Below are 13,587 nucleotides of genomic sequence, written 5' to 3'. Positions count from 1 at the left end.
AGGTTGCTGCTTCCTGGCTGTAGTCTAGTGTCACAAAATGGTTAAGTGCAAAGCCACGACATAACGCTTCGGAAGCGGTACGTCAATATAAATTATAATGAAGCATACTCGTAGGAGGCCACAAATGTACTGCAGCAGATGTGCTTAAAAGTACTTGAAGACATTCAGCAATCGTGACAGCCGATGCCGCCTTTCAAAAGACAGAGAGTTCGCAAGTGCCTGTCGTACGTGAGAAAAATGTTGTGTTCGTAGCGAGCAGGCACTGTAGCAGATGACACTTGTAGCATTACTCTCAGGGGCGCAACACTTTCTCACAATACAAAATCTTTATTTCCATAAATACTTGAGTATATTTATATAAGCACATGCACAGTTGTTATTGCTGTTGTAAAAATAAATAATTATTCTCCGGCGTTAAATCCGGAACAGAATTGCACAAGAATGCATACCCTGGTGTGTTCTGGTGTAAACCATAGTAAACTGTGCTTCAATCTCAAAGTCATCCAAAGTTTATGCAACATGTTGTGAATTATATAAGACACTGCAGAAATTAAATTTGATTTTGCGCAATAATATTCAAGTGTAGCTTCGTTTGTTGCGCTGCAAGCAAACGCCGCTAGTCTAAAGATCGAAGTCAATCCGAAGCCTGTACTTCCCATCATTCCTATGTAGGTTGAGGCAACGCTAAGGAGAGCCCCTGTAGACACTAGCGTCACACTTCCCTCTAGGGTATTTATTTAGAAACTCTATTGTGCCAAGAGATAACCTAGGCACTAAGAGAATCGCAACAGACGATGGGGCGCCTTTTCAGCAATAGTCCCCAAGAAAAAAAAAAAAAAAAAAAAAGAAAGAAAGGTGGTGCACACAGGCTATACACTGGCACATAGTGATGCCACATCCTGCACTATGCTGAAAATCTGAGGTCATGCTCTGCCACCTTCAGTGAGTTAAAGGTGGCACAAAGGGGGTGACACATGTCTGCAAGTAGTGCCAATTGGCAAAACCACCGAGTTCTCTTTGAAGTGCTCTTTGGCTCTTGTGCCATAAAGCCCCATTAATCTGGTCGAGCGGCACTTTGTGTGTTCAAGTGCAATAAAATTTTATTACTTGATTTATTACATGACAAATTTTCATAAGGATAATGTGCATCAGCAGAAGATTCCACACCTTGAGTAGCACCATTACTATTCTGTTATGTAGATTGTGCTCTGAACACTAGTGGCACATTTGTCATTTTATAACAATGATCTATGAATTTATCTTGACTTTTGTGACTTTTTTAATGAAAGCCATCACTCCAGACACTAATGAACCATATTTATGTGAGTTATGTGACACATACACATGCACACAGGGTTTCTTGTTTTTTTTACATTCTAACCCATGATCCAAATTTCTTGTTAAGGTGGCCATTACTTCTGTGAGAAATGAGAATGCTTAATTGAATAATTAACATAATTACACTAATTATCTTCTCAATAATTTATTTTGCAGCACATATCTTAATCTATGACTTGTAGATATATATATATTTATTTATACACAGGTACAACTACGGCTTTTTCAAGCTTGCTGTTGTTTTCAGGTAATGAAACTTTACAATGTCCCAATATGCAAGTGATATTGAAATGTCTTCTTTTTTTCCGTGTTAGGTCACACATCAGTTGCTACAATGACTGAAGTAACAGAATAATGAAAGAAGGCTATACTGATGCATACTTCACTTCATCGAATGCTTTTCTAGCCTTCTTCAGTTCCTCATTCATGGTTAGAAGGTCCTTAACACGTGCATATTTTCGAGGGTCCTTACGCACTAGAAATACTATGTCCTCCACTTGAACACGGCCTGTCCGCCCAATCTCCATTGCTTTGTGTGTCTGAAAGGAGAAGTTTACACAATAAAATAATGGTACAAAAAAACTGCTTAGCTAGACACACACTATGAAAAGGGCAAACACAACAATGGTGCCGACTTCCAGCTACAGGTTTTCTTGTGCTAAAGTGAACGTACGTGCTGTGTGAAGAAAAAAACATTCTTTAAATGAAAAACTGTCATCAACCCGTATGTAGCACAAAGCTACAAAGGAAATCCATACAGTTTTCTCAGAAACAAAGCTTCGTAGCTGTGGAAAATTCATCCTGGCTCAGACCAGGATGAACTTCATTTGCAGTTTGCAAGTTCCCTTTGTAGCGCATGTTACATACAAGTGGATGACAATATTTCCTTTCATGAACCTTCCTCCACCTTGCGGGATTCCACAGAACTGTTGTGCCATATATATCCCTCCTAGAAAAATAAGTCCTGCAGATAGAAGCCAGTGCTACTGTTGTGTCTGTTCTTTTTGACTCGGTGCACTATATATATAGCATGCATCATAGACAGTCTTGTACGTTGATGTGTACCATTCCAAAATGTTAGGCCACAGCAAGGAAGTACAGAGGGAAGTAAGGATATGCAAATTGCACCAACAAAGTGCTTGTCAGTGCGTGCCCCGATTCCTCGTTCTACTTGCTGTTGCACACGCCATAATTCCAACCTCTGCCGGTTGAGTGCTCCTCTCGTAAGGGTGCACTCTACCTGAGTTCACTAGAATGCTGGGCACCGTACAAGAGCTCAAGTCCTAGAGACAAAGGTGGATGAGAGGAAAGCGTGAAGTACCCAGTGCTGTCTGGGACGGATCTCTCCTAAGCTCAATCTGCTGGCAGCGGCCAGCCGCTGATGGCGACGCGAGCACCCCCACCGCCAACAACCACCGCGAGTGGAAAGGGGAGAGGCGTAAGGACGACACAATAGGTAGATGCCCGCGCAAAGATGCCGAGACATACCTCAATCCCCATAGTATCTATTGAAATATTTTTACACAAAACTGCAGAGTACTGCAAGCAAAAACACGTGGTTGATAAGCATGGCTCAAGACAGGGCAACTGCATTTACATCATACGGAAATGTGTACTTTGATAGTGCCATAGCAAGTAAGGCTATAATGTGCCAAAGAAATCAATTCCAAATATGAAATGAATTTACAAAGAAAAAAGAAAAATATGCCAGTATCATAATCTTCAGCCTACCTATGTCCACTGCCAGATGAAGCCCTCGCCCAGCTACCTCCCATGACGCCCCTCTCTTGTGTCAGCTGGCTTCACCCTAAGAGTGCAAATTTCCTCTACCCACAAAACATACACTAACATTTGCAGTGTTACAGCATGCATAGAAATCTTCCTTTCTGCCAGCAAACATAATTATCATAAATTAAGACAGACACTTCAGTAACTAGGTAATATTTCAAAGCAGATAGAAATGAGTTGCACAGAATGACACACAAGTGCTAAACTCGCAATTGGAGGATTGGATGAAATTGATTTCATACTTTGTGCCGATCCCAGCATAGTGCAGGATGTAGAAGTGATAGGTAGGGTATCAGTGCAGTGATCACAGGTCAGTGAGGGCTAGGATTCACCTCAATTTGAAGAGAGAAGGAGTAAAATTGGCCAAGGAGAAACAGGCCAACTTAGAGTTATGGCTGGTACTTGCAAACAAATTTGCAGCGTTAGAACAGAGAGATGACGATGATGACATAGAGCTAACGAATGAAACCGTAGCGAGGCTGGCTTCAGAGGAAGCAAATGAAGTGGGAGGCAAGGCACCAAGGCAACCAGTAGGCAAGCTCTCCCAAATAACAAAGGACTTAATAAAGAAATGACAAAGAATGAAAGTGTTCAACTCAAGAGATAAGATAGAATTCGCGGAACTGTCAAAACTGATCAACAAGGCGAAAATCGGGGATATTCTAAATTATAACGTGAGAAAGACTGAGGAAGTCGTAAAAAATGGTACAATAAGCCTCTTTATATGGCTTTCATAGATTACGAAAAAGCACTTGATTCAGTAGAGATACCAGCAGTCATAGAGGCATTGCGTAATCAAGGAGTACAGACCACTTACGTAAATATCTTGGAAAATATCTACAGAGATTCCACAGCCACCTAAATTCTACACAGGAAAAGTAGGAAGATACCTATAAAGAAAGGAGTCAGACAAGGAGACACAATCTCTCCAATGCTATTCACTGCGTGCTTGGAAGAAATATACAAGCTATTAAACTGGGAAGGTTTGGGAGTAAGGATAAACGGCAAATACCTCAGCAACCTTCGGTTTGCCGATGACATTGTTCTATTCAGCAACACTGCAGAGGAGCTACAACAAATGATTGAGGACCTTAACAGAAAGAGTGTAAGAGTGGGGTTGAAGATTAATATGGAGAAGACAAAGATAATGATGAATAGATTGTCAAGGGAACAAGAGTTCAGGATCGCCAGTCAGCCTCTAGAGTCTGTGAAGGAGTACGTTTACCCAGATCAACTAATCGCAGGGAACCCTGACCATGAGAACGAAATTCACAGAAGAATAAAAATGGGTTGGAACGCATACGGCAGACATCCTGAGCTCCTGACTGAAAGCTTAATGTTATCGTTGAAAAGGAAGGAGTACAATCAGTGCATTTTACCGGTGATGACATATGGGGCAGACTTGGAGACTAACAAAGAAGCTTGAGAACAAGTTAAGGACTGCGCAAAGAGCGATGGAACGAAGAATGCTAGGCATAACTTTAAGAGACAGAAAGAGAGCGGTTTGGATCAGAGAGCAAACGGGTATAGACGACATTCTAATTGACATGAAGGAAAAAAAACATGGAACTTGGCAGGTCATGTAATGCGTAGAGTAGATATCCCTTGGACCATTAGGATGACAGAATGGGTACCAAGAGAAGGGAAGCGCAGTCGAGGACGGCAGAAGACAAGGTGGGGCGATGAAATTAGGAAATTTGTGGGTGCTGGTTTGGGTCGGTTGGCGTGGGACAGGGGACAGGCTTGGGGAGAGACCTTTGTACTGCAGTGGACATAAAATTGGCTGATGATGATGATGATTGGTGTTTACATTCCAATAGAATTCGGGGAAGCGATGCTACCCAAGTCTTACAGATCTTGCAATTGTTACTAAGGTAGATCCTGTGGCTACGTGTTAATGAGGGGTACGTGTAACAGGCAAAGGGTGATTGCCTGTGCTTTGTTTAGCTTGGGATGAGGGATGGGGAAAGTTCTTCTTTTGAGATGGAATGCTTTCGTAACGTCGTTGCAGCTGGTGAGGTGATGACTAGAAAAAAAGAAAAATCACATTTCTGAATCCTTGACGTCCGTTGTAATTCACTGACCCTAACGGCAGCTAACGCACACATGAACTGCTGGTGCGGCACATTTAGACTACATATTTATAGGCGAAAAAAGGTGATATTCAATTTCATGTTAATATAAACACGTCATGTACGACTTACCATTTCAATAATGAATTCGATTACAAGGTCTTCCAGGAGGTCCACAGACTCCGTGTACGGATTTTGGTCGTCTCCGAACCCGTACATCATGCACCTCACTGTAATCGCGAGGTTTTATAACAATGTTTTGAGTTTGTCAAAGCATAAATATATATATATATATATATATATATATATATATATATATATATATATATATATATATATATATATATATACACACACACACACACTTACATTCCTTCGAAAACAGTCTTTTGCGCCTGTCCCCAGCTTGTACTTCGGCCCCTTCAGCGAGGTCATCGTCAAACTGAAGTTTCGATTATACAGCCGTTAGTTTAGCCACTTCGTCCAGCGTGCTTGCTTACAAAACAATAGCACACCAGCAGAAATTTGCAACCTTTGCACGGTTACGTCAATCTTTACCTGGTCAAAAGCGTCATCACTTGCCGCCATGCTTACACGCTTCCAATAGTTGAGCCCCGTTGAGTAGAACAATGGCAGAATCAACACGAAAAACGTTACAATCGCCCCTCTAACAAAATCGCCCCTCAAACAAACAAAGCGCTTCCACAGCGCAACTTTAGACAAGTGACCGTAAGAACCTGCCGAAAGCACATGGAACCAAAACCATAAACTGTGCCGTTTCGTACTAAACCTCTCTATGGAAGCAATGCCATGCGTAAAACAAGACTATGGTAAAATTTAATGCAAATTATTGTGATAGGTTTGTAATTTCTATAAAAGCAACAATACTTACTATTCATTATTTTGCACAAGACAAGTCGCAATGTAAGCGTGTGGCGAAAGGGCTGTTTAGATTTGGAAGCGACAAAACGACACCATCGGCAGAGACAGAAAGAAATCCCCGTTGGTAGGTTGGGCCAGTTGGGCGGTTATGTAGGTGTTCTGTATGGTTCTGTGGTCAAGTGTGCGCCGCACTTGACATGTCAAGCGACGTATGTTTTTGTTTAGGCCAACCTGCGAGGAGCATCCCGCCGATCGCTCGAGTCTAAAATGTTGGAGCCACGACTCTACGTGTTGTGTGGGCATCTTGCCTATTGTTCCTGAGAGCCGCAGACTTCCGAAAACGCCGGGGAAGCGTCGAGGCGGCCTATCGGTCGGCCAGCCGGACCGATTCCAACGGGAGGATATCCTGTCTCTTTGATCGGTCTTGAAGCGAGCGCCGATAAATACCACGATGCCCGGTATAATGAGCGTCGACGAGTTTGTCTCCGAAACGCAGGAGGACTACAACTCGCCGACCACGTCGACTTTCGTCGGCAAGATGAACCACTGCCGCCAAAGTGTTAATCTACTCGAAGAGGTGAGGCACATCGCAGCCCTTCGAAGCGTGACCAATCGTCGATAGGCGTGAGAAATATTAAATTGAGCACGCTCACGATTTATTCTACTAGTGCTGGCAAGTGTGTAGTTACTTTGCTCGATAACAAGGAGATCCCAAGCGCGAAGAAAGAGGGGGAAGGGAAACACACCCACTTTTCAGTAACACCACTTCTATTTACTTCCTCTTTCTCATATTCCTTTGCTTATGACTCGCGCTGGTGCTTTTTCAGCGCGACGCGTAGGAGATTTCGCTAACAACATTGCTCTAGTGCTGAAATAATATTCGTATCAACCAAATCACTGCGCGCACACTTTTTGAAGCTGCGTCAGTATTAAAAATTTGGCGCTTTCAACAGCTCGCCGTTCGTTTTTTCTATCATTCAGAACGATTTGCACGATAGCTGCGTTTGTGAACACGTAATGGCTGTAAAAGGGACAATAAACATCTGCACATCTTTACTACCATCAGCCGCGAAGCTGGTTTCGGCATCGCTTGCCAACGGCATAATCTGTGCAATTGTCACACATGATTAAGAACACTGAAGTAGTGAAGTAGTAGTAAAAAAAAAAAAAAAAAAGCACCCGAAGTAGCGACATGGTAGGGCATCCGCCTCGTATACGGAAGGTACTGGGCTCGAATCCCGGTGCCGCCGGAAACTCGCCGGTTTTTTCCTAACGGGTAGAGGTGTACCACGACGTCGCGCTCGGTTGTTTTATACGGGTTCTCACCTCGAAAGCCGGCCCTGAAGAGATTTGCGGTGCCCCTGGTGCCCAACCACAGCTTTGGCGAAATAGTCGAGCATCCGCTGCAGCTGTGGGAGGCACACGAGTGCGGCCGCCTGGTAACTACCGGTAAAATAAGTACAAGCACGCTCCCGGCCTGGTGCTCGGCAACTGCGGAAGTTCCAGATGCTTGGGAGTTGGTGACATGGAACCATCAAACTTTTTGTGTGTGTGCGTCAGTTTGTGTCTTCGTTTCCAGTGAGTGTTAGCCCCGTTAGGGTGTGCTGCACATAGTACGATAACAATGAACGAACGTCCAATTCATTGCTCTGTTGAACAAAAACACTGTAATCATTCATTACGTAAAGTAGACATTTGATTTGAATATTGGAATTCCATGGGGAGCATGCTATTGCTTCTGGAGAATAGAGTTGTAGTTTCGTGATAATTTTTTGCAGACACTTGATTTTGATCGGGATGGATTGACGAAGATGAAAAAGGCTGTGAAAGCAGTTTACAACAGTGGAAACAGTAAGTACAGGTCACCTCGTTTCTATGCTTAACTTTGTTTTCCATATAATTTGCCAGTTTTTTCATAATACACCATTTAATGCCTTTGTTCACTTTTCGCATGCCAGGTTTTTCTAATAACATAAGTTAATAAGGATTTTGTTAGCATATCCCATTTGTTTATTTATGTCATGCATGTGCAGAAGCTGTGTAAAGTGCATGTTGAAATTGGGAGTTATTTACAGATGCAAGAGGAGTAATTCCCCTCACACTGCATTGTTTGACCATTGATCATAATTCTCAAAAATCATAATGATGAGGAAGGAGCTCCAAGGCTGCAATTTTGTAACTATGTCTTCTCCAGATGCTAATGCCTTTTGGCACTTTTCCCATTTGTGAATGATCAAGCGATGGTTCGCCCAGGGCGGAGCATCAAACGTAGCAACTCACGAACACGAAAAGTGCCGAAAGAACACGAAAAGTGCCGAAAGGAATTAGCACAGAAAAAGGCATCACTACAAAACCACGGACCAAGTGGGCAGCTTGCTAGTTTTACACTTGGGACAGTCCAACGTGGCAGCAGAGTTGCACTCTTCTTTTTTGGCGTAAAACACTGAGTGAAGGGTAAACAAAAATATAAATATGTATTAAGGCAAACCCATTCTCACGCATGCAACTATCCTTTGCATAGCATTGCTGTCTCATTTACTTTCTACTATGCTTGTAAATGTAGTAACATCTCTGTTATAACAGTTTTATGTGGAGGCCTCTGACATACAGGGGGGTGAGAAATGGCTTACTCAGCTATTCAGCTTTTGCAGAAGTTCTGTTCCTTGGGTATTTTAATAAGTACATTTGAAGCTGAATAAACATTAACTGTGGTCTTACTTGTGCAACAATGGATAGCAGATGCAACGGTTTTAAACATGCTTCACTGTATGCCGCAGTAATAAGTTATTCTTTACTGTCAAATAGCTCATGTCGACAACGAAGTATACCTTTCCAAGGCTCTCGAAAGGCTGGGTGCCAATGCAGTCACAAAAGATCAAGAGCACGACATTGGTATGTGTATACTTTTTTAATAAGCTAATATTTTTTCTTCTCGGCAAACACACCCTTTTTCATCACTCGGGCTTATTATTCTTTTAAAAGTGTACTTTGAGAAACAAGAAAGTTGTTATGTAATGTGCAGTTTTTTGTAACGCACTCACCTTAACCAAAGTGGAAAGTACAATTTCCTCTACCTTAAAAATACTGAAAAATAAAAACTTAAGCATCGAAGTGCAGTTACTACAGTTACTTCCAAACAAAAATGGGTGTTTAAACTTTATGTTCATAAAATGATGCTTCTATTACAGTGTTCAATCATTGTTATCTGGGCATTCTTACTATTTGTTTGGTGTAGTCGTATTTTTTTGAACAATGTAGATGAAGTGTTCTACAGTGAATGGAATGGCAGCTGAATGAATGAGTGCAGCCTTAACATCACATTGTGATTTTTTGTGTAGTCATAGCTACAGTTCTGGCCATCAAGTATGGGCATTGACCACTTCATCACCACTTCAAAAACACATTTAAGCATGAAGTACTTACAGACAGCGCTAAACTGGCTTTCAACAAGGTATTTGAGACTAGCATTGAATGTTTCCAGTCTCTCAGTCTACTGGAGCCTTGTGCCTTTCCAGACCTCTAATGTTAAAAGCAAGCACTATTGTTTGTCACTGATCATCAAGCAACAGGTGAGGTAAAAGAAAAGAACAAGCAAAAATAAAGATATTCTCCAGAATCGACCAAGCCTGGGGCCTGTGAACTCAGTGCCATGCTTTCGAGGGGCCAGCTGCTGCTTGCTTGGACATGAACAGTATCTGAGGAAAGACAGGTGTGCCATGGCTCATAGCTCTGGCACATTAGCGAAATTTGTTGCAATGGATGCAGCCAGAGTGCTAAGGATGGAGGGTCATGTCTTAAAACAGCTGCAATATTGCAGCACACATCTTGACGTTACCCTCAAATCAAATAAATACTTGATTGAGCATCATCACTTAACTGTAGATATAGAGGGTGTCCCAGCTAACTTTAGTCAATGTTGTTGCAAATGGGTCGCAAGCCCCAAGGGTAGCGTTGGCCTGGCGGCCTGGGGCACAGCTGGAAGCATCCAAAGGTCCTGGCAAAGGATGAGTCGACTGCTAACAGAACAACTTGTTTATTCTAGCATCGCAAAAGAGCGGCCGGTCAGGTCGACCGAAGTGGAGAAACGGGAGACCACGTTACTCGACTGAATAAATCGAAGCTTCTCTCTTGGCGTCCGGGGGCAGCTGCTTTTATACTCTCGGAGTCGAGGGCAAGAAGGAACGGCTCGGAAGAGGCGCACGTGACGGCAGCGCGCGGACACGTTGTGACAAAAAGCGACGTATCCGTCGGGCCGGCGCCGGTCAGACCTCCTCGCTTCACAGTTGGGGAGCTCCTCTCCCCGGCTGCCGCGCTTTGACAAGCGTGGGCACCCACACACACACACGCACGCACGCACGCACACACACACGCGCGCGCGTAAAGACATGTGGCATTGAAACATGTCTGGACACGCTTAGCAGGAGGCGTTGGGACAGCGCTGAACTGGCCAAGATGTCCGTCGTGGTGAACGAAGCCCCGGCGTCCGTTGCATCGGCGCCGGCTATACCGCACGTCGTAGGCGAAACATAACAGTGTTTAAAAATATGTATAAACACTATGGGAGGATGCAACCAAATGCACATTGTTGGCCATCGTATGGAGCAAGTCGCATTATTCTTTCTATTTTGCTTAATTGCATATTTAGTCAAGGTTAATTAACGAACTTCACAGGTGGGGGGATGCTCTTAGGGGAAAACTTACAATGTGGGGGGATGCTCGACTCTCACGTATACCTTGATGTTGTTTTCGCCGCATGGCTTTTACATCTCCTGTGCGCCGGCTTGCCCACGTAGCTGGGTGCCACTGGCAGTCTGTGTAGTTGCAGATTTTTATTTATTTATTTATTTGTATTTATTTATACATACTGCAGCATCAATGAGGCTATTGCAGGAGTTGGATGAACAACAAACATACAAACATTTACAGTTCAAGAGGGGGGAACTTTGGGCCAGTTGGTCTGACATGTTTAAAGAGGAAAAGAACCGCGACTTGACATGACGAAGGACCGTCTGAACAGTCCACTCTGTCACGTCCCGTCCGAAGTCGTGATTCTTTTCCTCTTTAAAAATACAAACATTTATAAACAGTTGTTTCAGTGGTAGTGAACGGATGTTGCTCGGTAATTAATTACAACTTCAATTGTTGATGGAAAAAAGCCGTATTTAAAGGAATCAGTGCGGGCAAAAAGGTTGAGTGTGGTGACTCCTCGTACAGGAGGGCTTGCAAAAGGTCAAATAGTTATCTAGAGAGGAGAGACGAGGAGAATTGATTAACATGTGAAGAAATTTTAGGCATACAAGTTTGCGACGCTCTGCAAGAGTAGTGAGACCAAGTAGGGGAAAGAGGTAGACGGTGAGAAGTCTTTGCCTTATCTCCTACAAACAAAATGCACTGCTTTTTTTTGTTGATTCTAGTTTTTTGACGTCGCAGTGTCTGTACGGATTCCATACAATGCAGCCATATTCAAAGATGGGGCGAATGAGAGTTTTATATGTTAGAAGTTCAGTTTCTTGAGGAGCAAGACGCAGCATGCAATGCAAGTAACCTAGTCTTTTAAGGGCCTTGTTACAGGTGACATCAATACGTTTAGACCATGACAAATCGTGTGTTAGTAGGATACCTAAATATTTGAATTCGAACACTCTATTTAAAGTAATGTTATTAAAGGCATAGGCAAACAAGGAGAAAGGGTGCGAGTGCTGCTCTGCTAATGCCACCTAACAGCGGGGTCACTTGGACACAAAAGAGAGTAGCCTGTTCCTCTTTGCCCTGGGGTCGGCCAGCTGCGTGGACATATTGCGCTCTCGCCGGTTGTTCGTGGAATTGCCCTGCGAATGGCTTAGGAGCAGGACGATTGTTCGCGTGACTGTACACGAAAAAAATTAGGCGTTAGTGTCTAGCATGGGAGCAAACATATTTGCTTACTATCCGGTCACTGTGAGTCGGACTTCCTCGATTTGTTGGGTGCCCATCGGCATGTTCTACCAGCAACGATTTGGCTGCTTAGATTGGTGTATAAAAGCTGCATTAAATGCCCTTGTGGTTGACTGCACTACTGTTTTGTTGTTCCTATGTCCGAAGGGTACGTTTGAGAGGCCACAAATGAGGAAGTTGTAGAGCGTTCTAGGAAACATCTAATTTGGCTGTTTCGGACTATATTTTAAAAAATTCACGTAGAAACTCCTCCAGGATTTGTCTAAGTATGCATAAGCTTTGTACAACTTGCTCATCTCCATGCAGCCCGGTGTCATTATCAATGTCATGAAACTTTATCTGACCTGTACTAAGCTTATCAACCCTTATCTGTTGTTATCAACTATATCAGACTTATTATCAGACCCTTATTAACCCTCATCATCATCATAATCATCACCATCAGCCTGGTTACGCCCACTGCAGGGCAAAGGCCTCTCCCATACTTCTTTAACTACCCCAGTCATGTGCTAATTGTGGGTGTGTTGTCCCTGCAAACTTCTTAATCTCATCCACCCACCTAACTTTCTGCTGCCCCTTGCTACGCTTCCCTTTTCTTGAAATCCAGTTCGTAAGCATTAAAGGGACACTAAAGGTTAATATTAAGTCAATGTGGACTGTTAAAATACCATCCCAGAAACCTCGAAATGCTTGTTTCATGCGAAGAAGAGACTTATGTTAAGAGAAAATGCATTCTGAAGCGTCCGCGAACCTTGGCGCAGTTCAAATCGCCCGCCCTCCGATTGACGAGTGGTGACGTCATGGTCTCATAGTGACGTTGCGTCGTTGGTGAGTAAAACGGCGGCCTCACATGGCACTATACGGCTTTTCTGTGCAAAACGCAAACGCGCGGCCAGAAACAGAGCCAAGACAGAGCCAACAGCAGCGCAAAAGTGGAACTATGGTGGCTAGCGGAATGGAAAGCTTGCGACGATAAGCTGGCTCTTTATTTTATGACGCCAACTTTGACGCTCAATGCAATGGACAACCCTGACAACGACACATTGGCTCGCGATGTTGGGCTTGACTTTAGCAATAACATGACCTGCTGGTGAGGGCTCGTGCTGCTGGCGTCATAGCGTACTACTACGACAGCAACTGTATGTCGCTGTACATATTCGTACATTTGTAGCTGTTCCTTCGTGAAAACCAAATGCCGCACTCACCGCCCCGTCTTCGACCTGCAGTTGTTCTTGCACTTCGGACAATGCAGGCAAGACCGACGGAACAGCGCTACGGAAAAGCATTGCTTTGAAAGGCACTCCACACAGTAAGTCTGTGTTGAACTTGCAATCCTCTGGACGAAAGTGCAGCGAGCACACTATGCGATTTTTTGGCTCTTTGCCAACCCGCTGTGGCAGAGGTATGGCACTTCACCACTTCGAACAGAGAGGTTTACTCGTTGGCACACAGCAATAAGTAACGTTGGATTCGCCGCTGCAACTGCCCTTGGCCAAGTTCCGCAGACCGTTCGTGCATCCAACGACATCACATGGACGTAGCATTCTCGCTGCTTGTTCCAAATGCAAGTTTC

The 13,587-nt window shown here is 43.7% G+C and overlaps 2 protein-coding genes across 2 annotated transcripts in view; one reads left to right on the top strand and one right to left on the bottom strand.

The window, feature by feature from the left end:
* Positions 1 to 1,082: 1,082 nt before the first annotated feature.
* On the bottom strand, positions 1,083 to 5,965 carry LOC126521656 (transcription initiation factor TFIID subunit 13-like). Its single transcript, XM_050170377.3, has 4 exons — positions 5,757 to 5,965; positions 5,568 to 5,640; positions 5,331 to 5,428; positions 1,083 to 1,877 (listed from the first exon to the last, which is right to left on the bottom strand). Exons 1-4 carry the CDS (start codon positions 5,784 to 5,786, stop codon positions 1,704 to 1,706), a joined length of 375 nt encoding a protein of 124 aa, XP_050026334.1. The 5' UTR covers positions 5,787 to 5,965; the 3' UTR covers positions 1,083 to 1,703.
* A 129-nt stretch (positions 5,966 to 6,094) lies between these two features.
* Positions 6,095 to 13,587, top strand: part of Asap (ArfGAP domain of ASAP) — a 156,387-nt gene continuing 148,894 nt past the window's right edge. The window contains exons 1-3 of the mRNA XM_050170315.2: positions 6,095 to 6,657; positions 7,859 to 7,931; positions 8,886 to 8,972. Coding sequence (XP_050026272.1) covers positions 6,532 to 6,657; positions 7,859 to 7,931; positions 8,886 to 8,972 — 286 coding nt within the window. The 5' untranslated portion in view covers positions 6,095 to 6,531. The remainder of the gene's footprint in view (positions 6,658 to 7,858; positions 7,932 to 8,885; positions 8,973 to 13,587) is intronic.

Source organism: Dermacentor andersoni, chromosome 6 (genome assembly GCF_023375885.2).
Source record: "Dermacentor andersoni chromosome 6, qqDerAnde1_hic_scaffold, whole genome shotgun sequence".
Lineage (NCBI taxonomy): Eukaryota > Metazoa > Arthropoda > Arachnida > Ixodida > Ixodidae > Dermacentor > Dermacentor andersoni.
The sequence above is the reverse complement of the archived record's forward strand: the minus strand, read 5'-3'. Positions and strand labels throughout refer to the sequence as shown.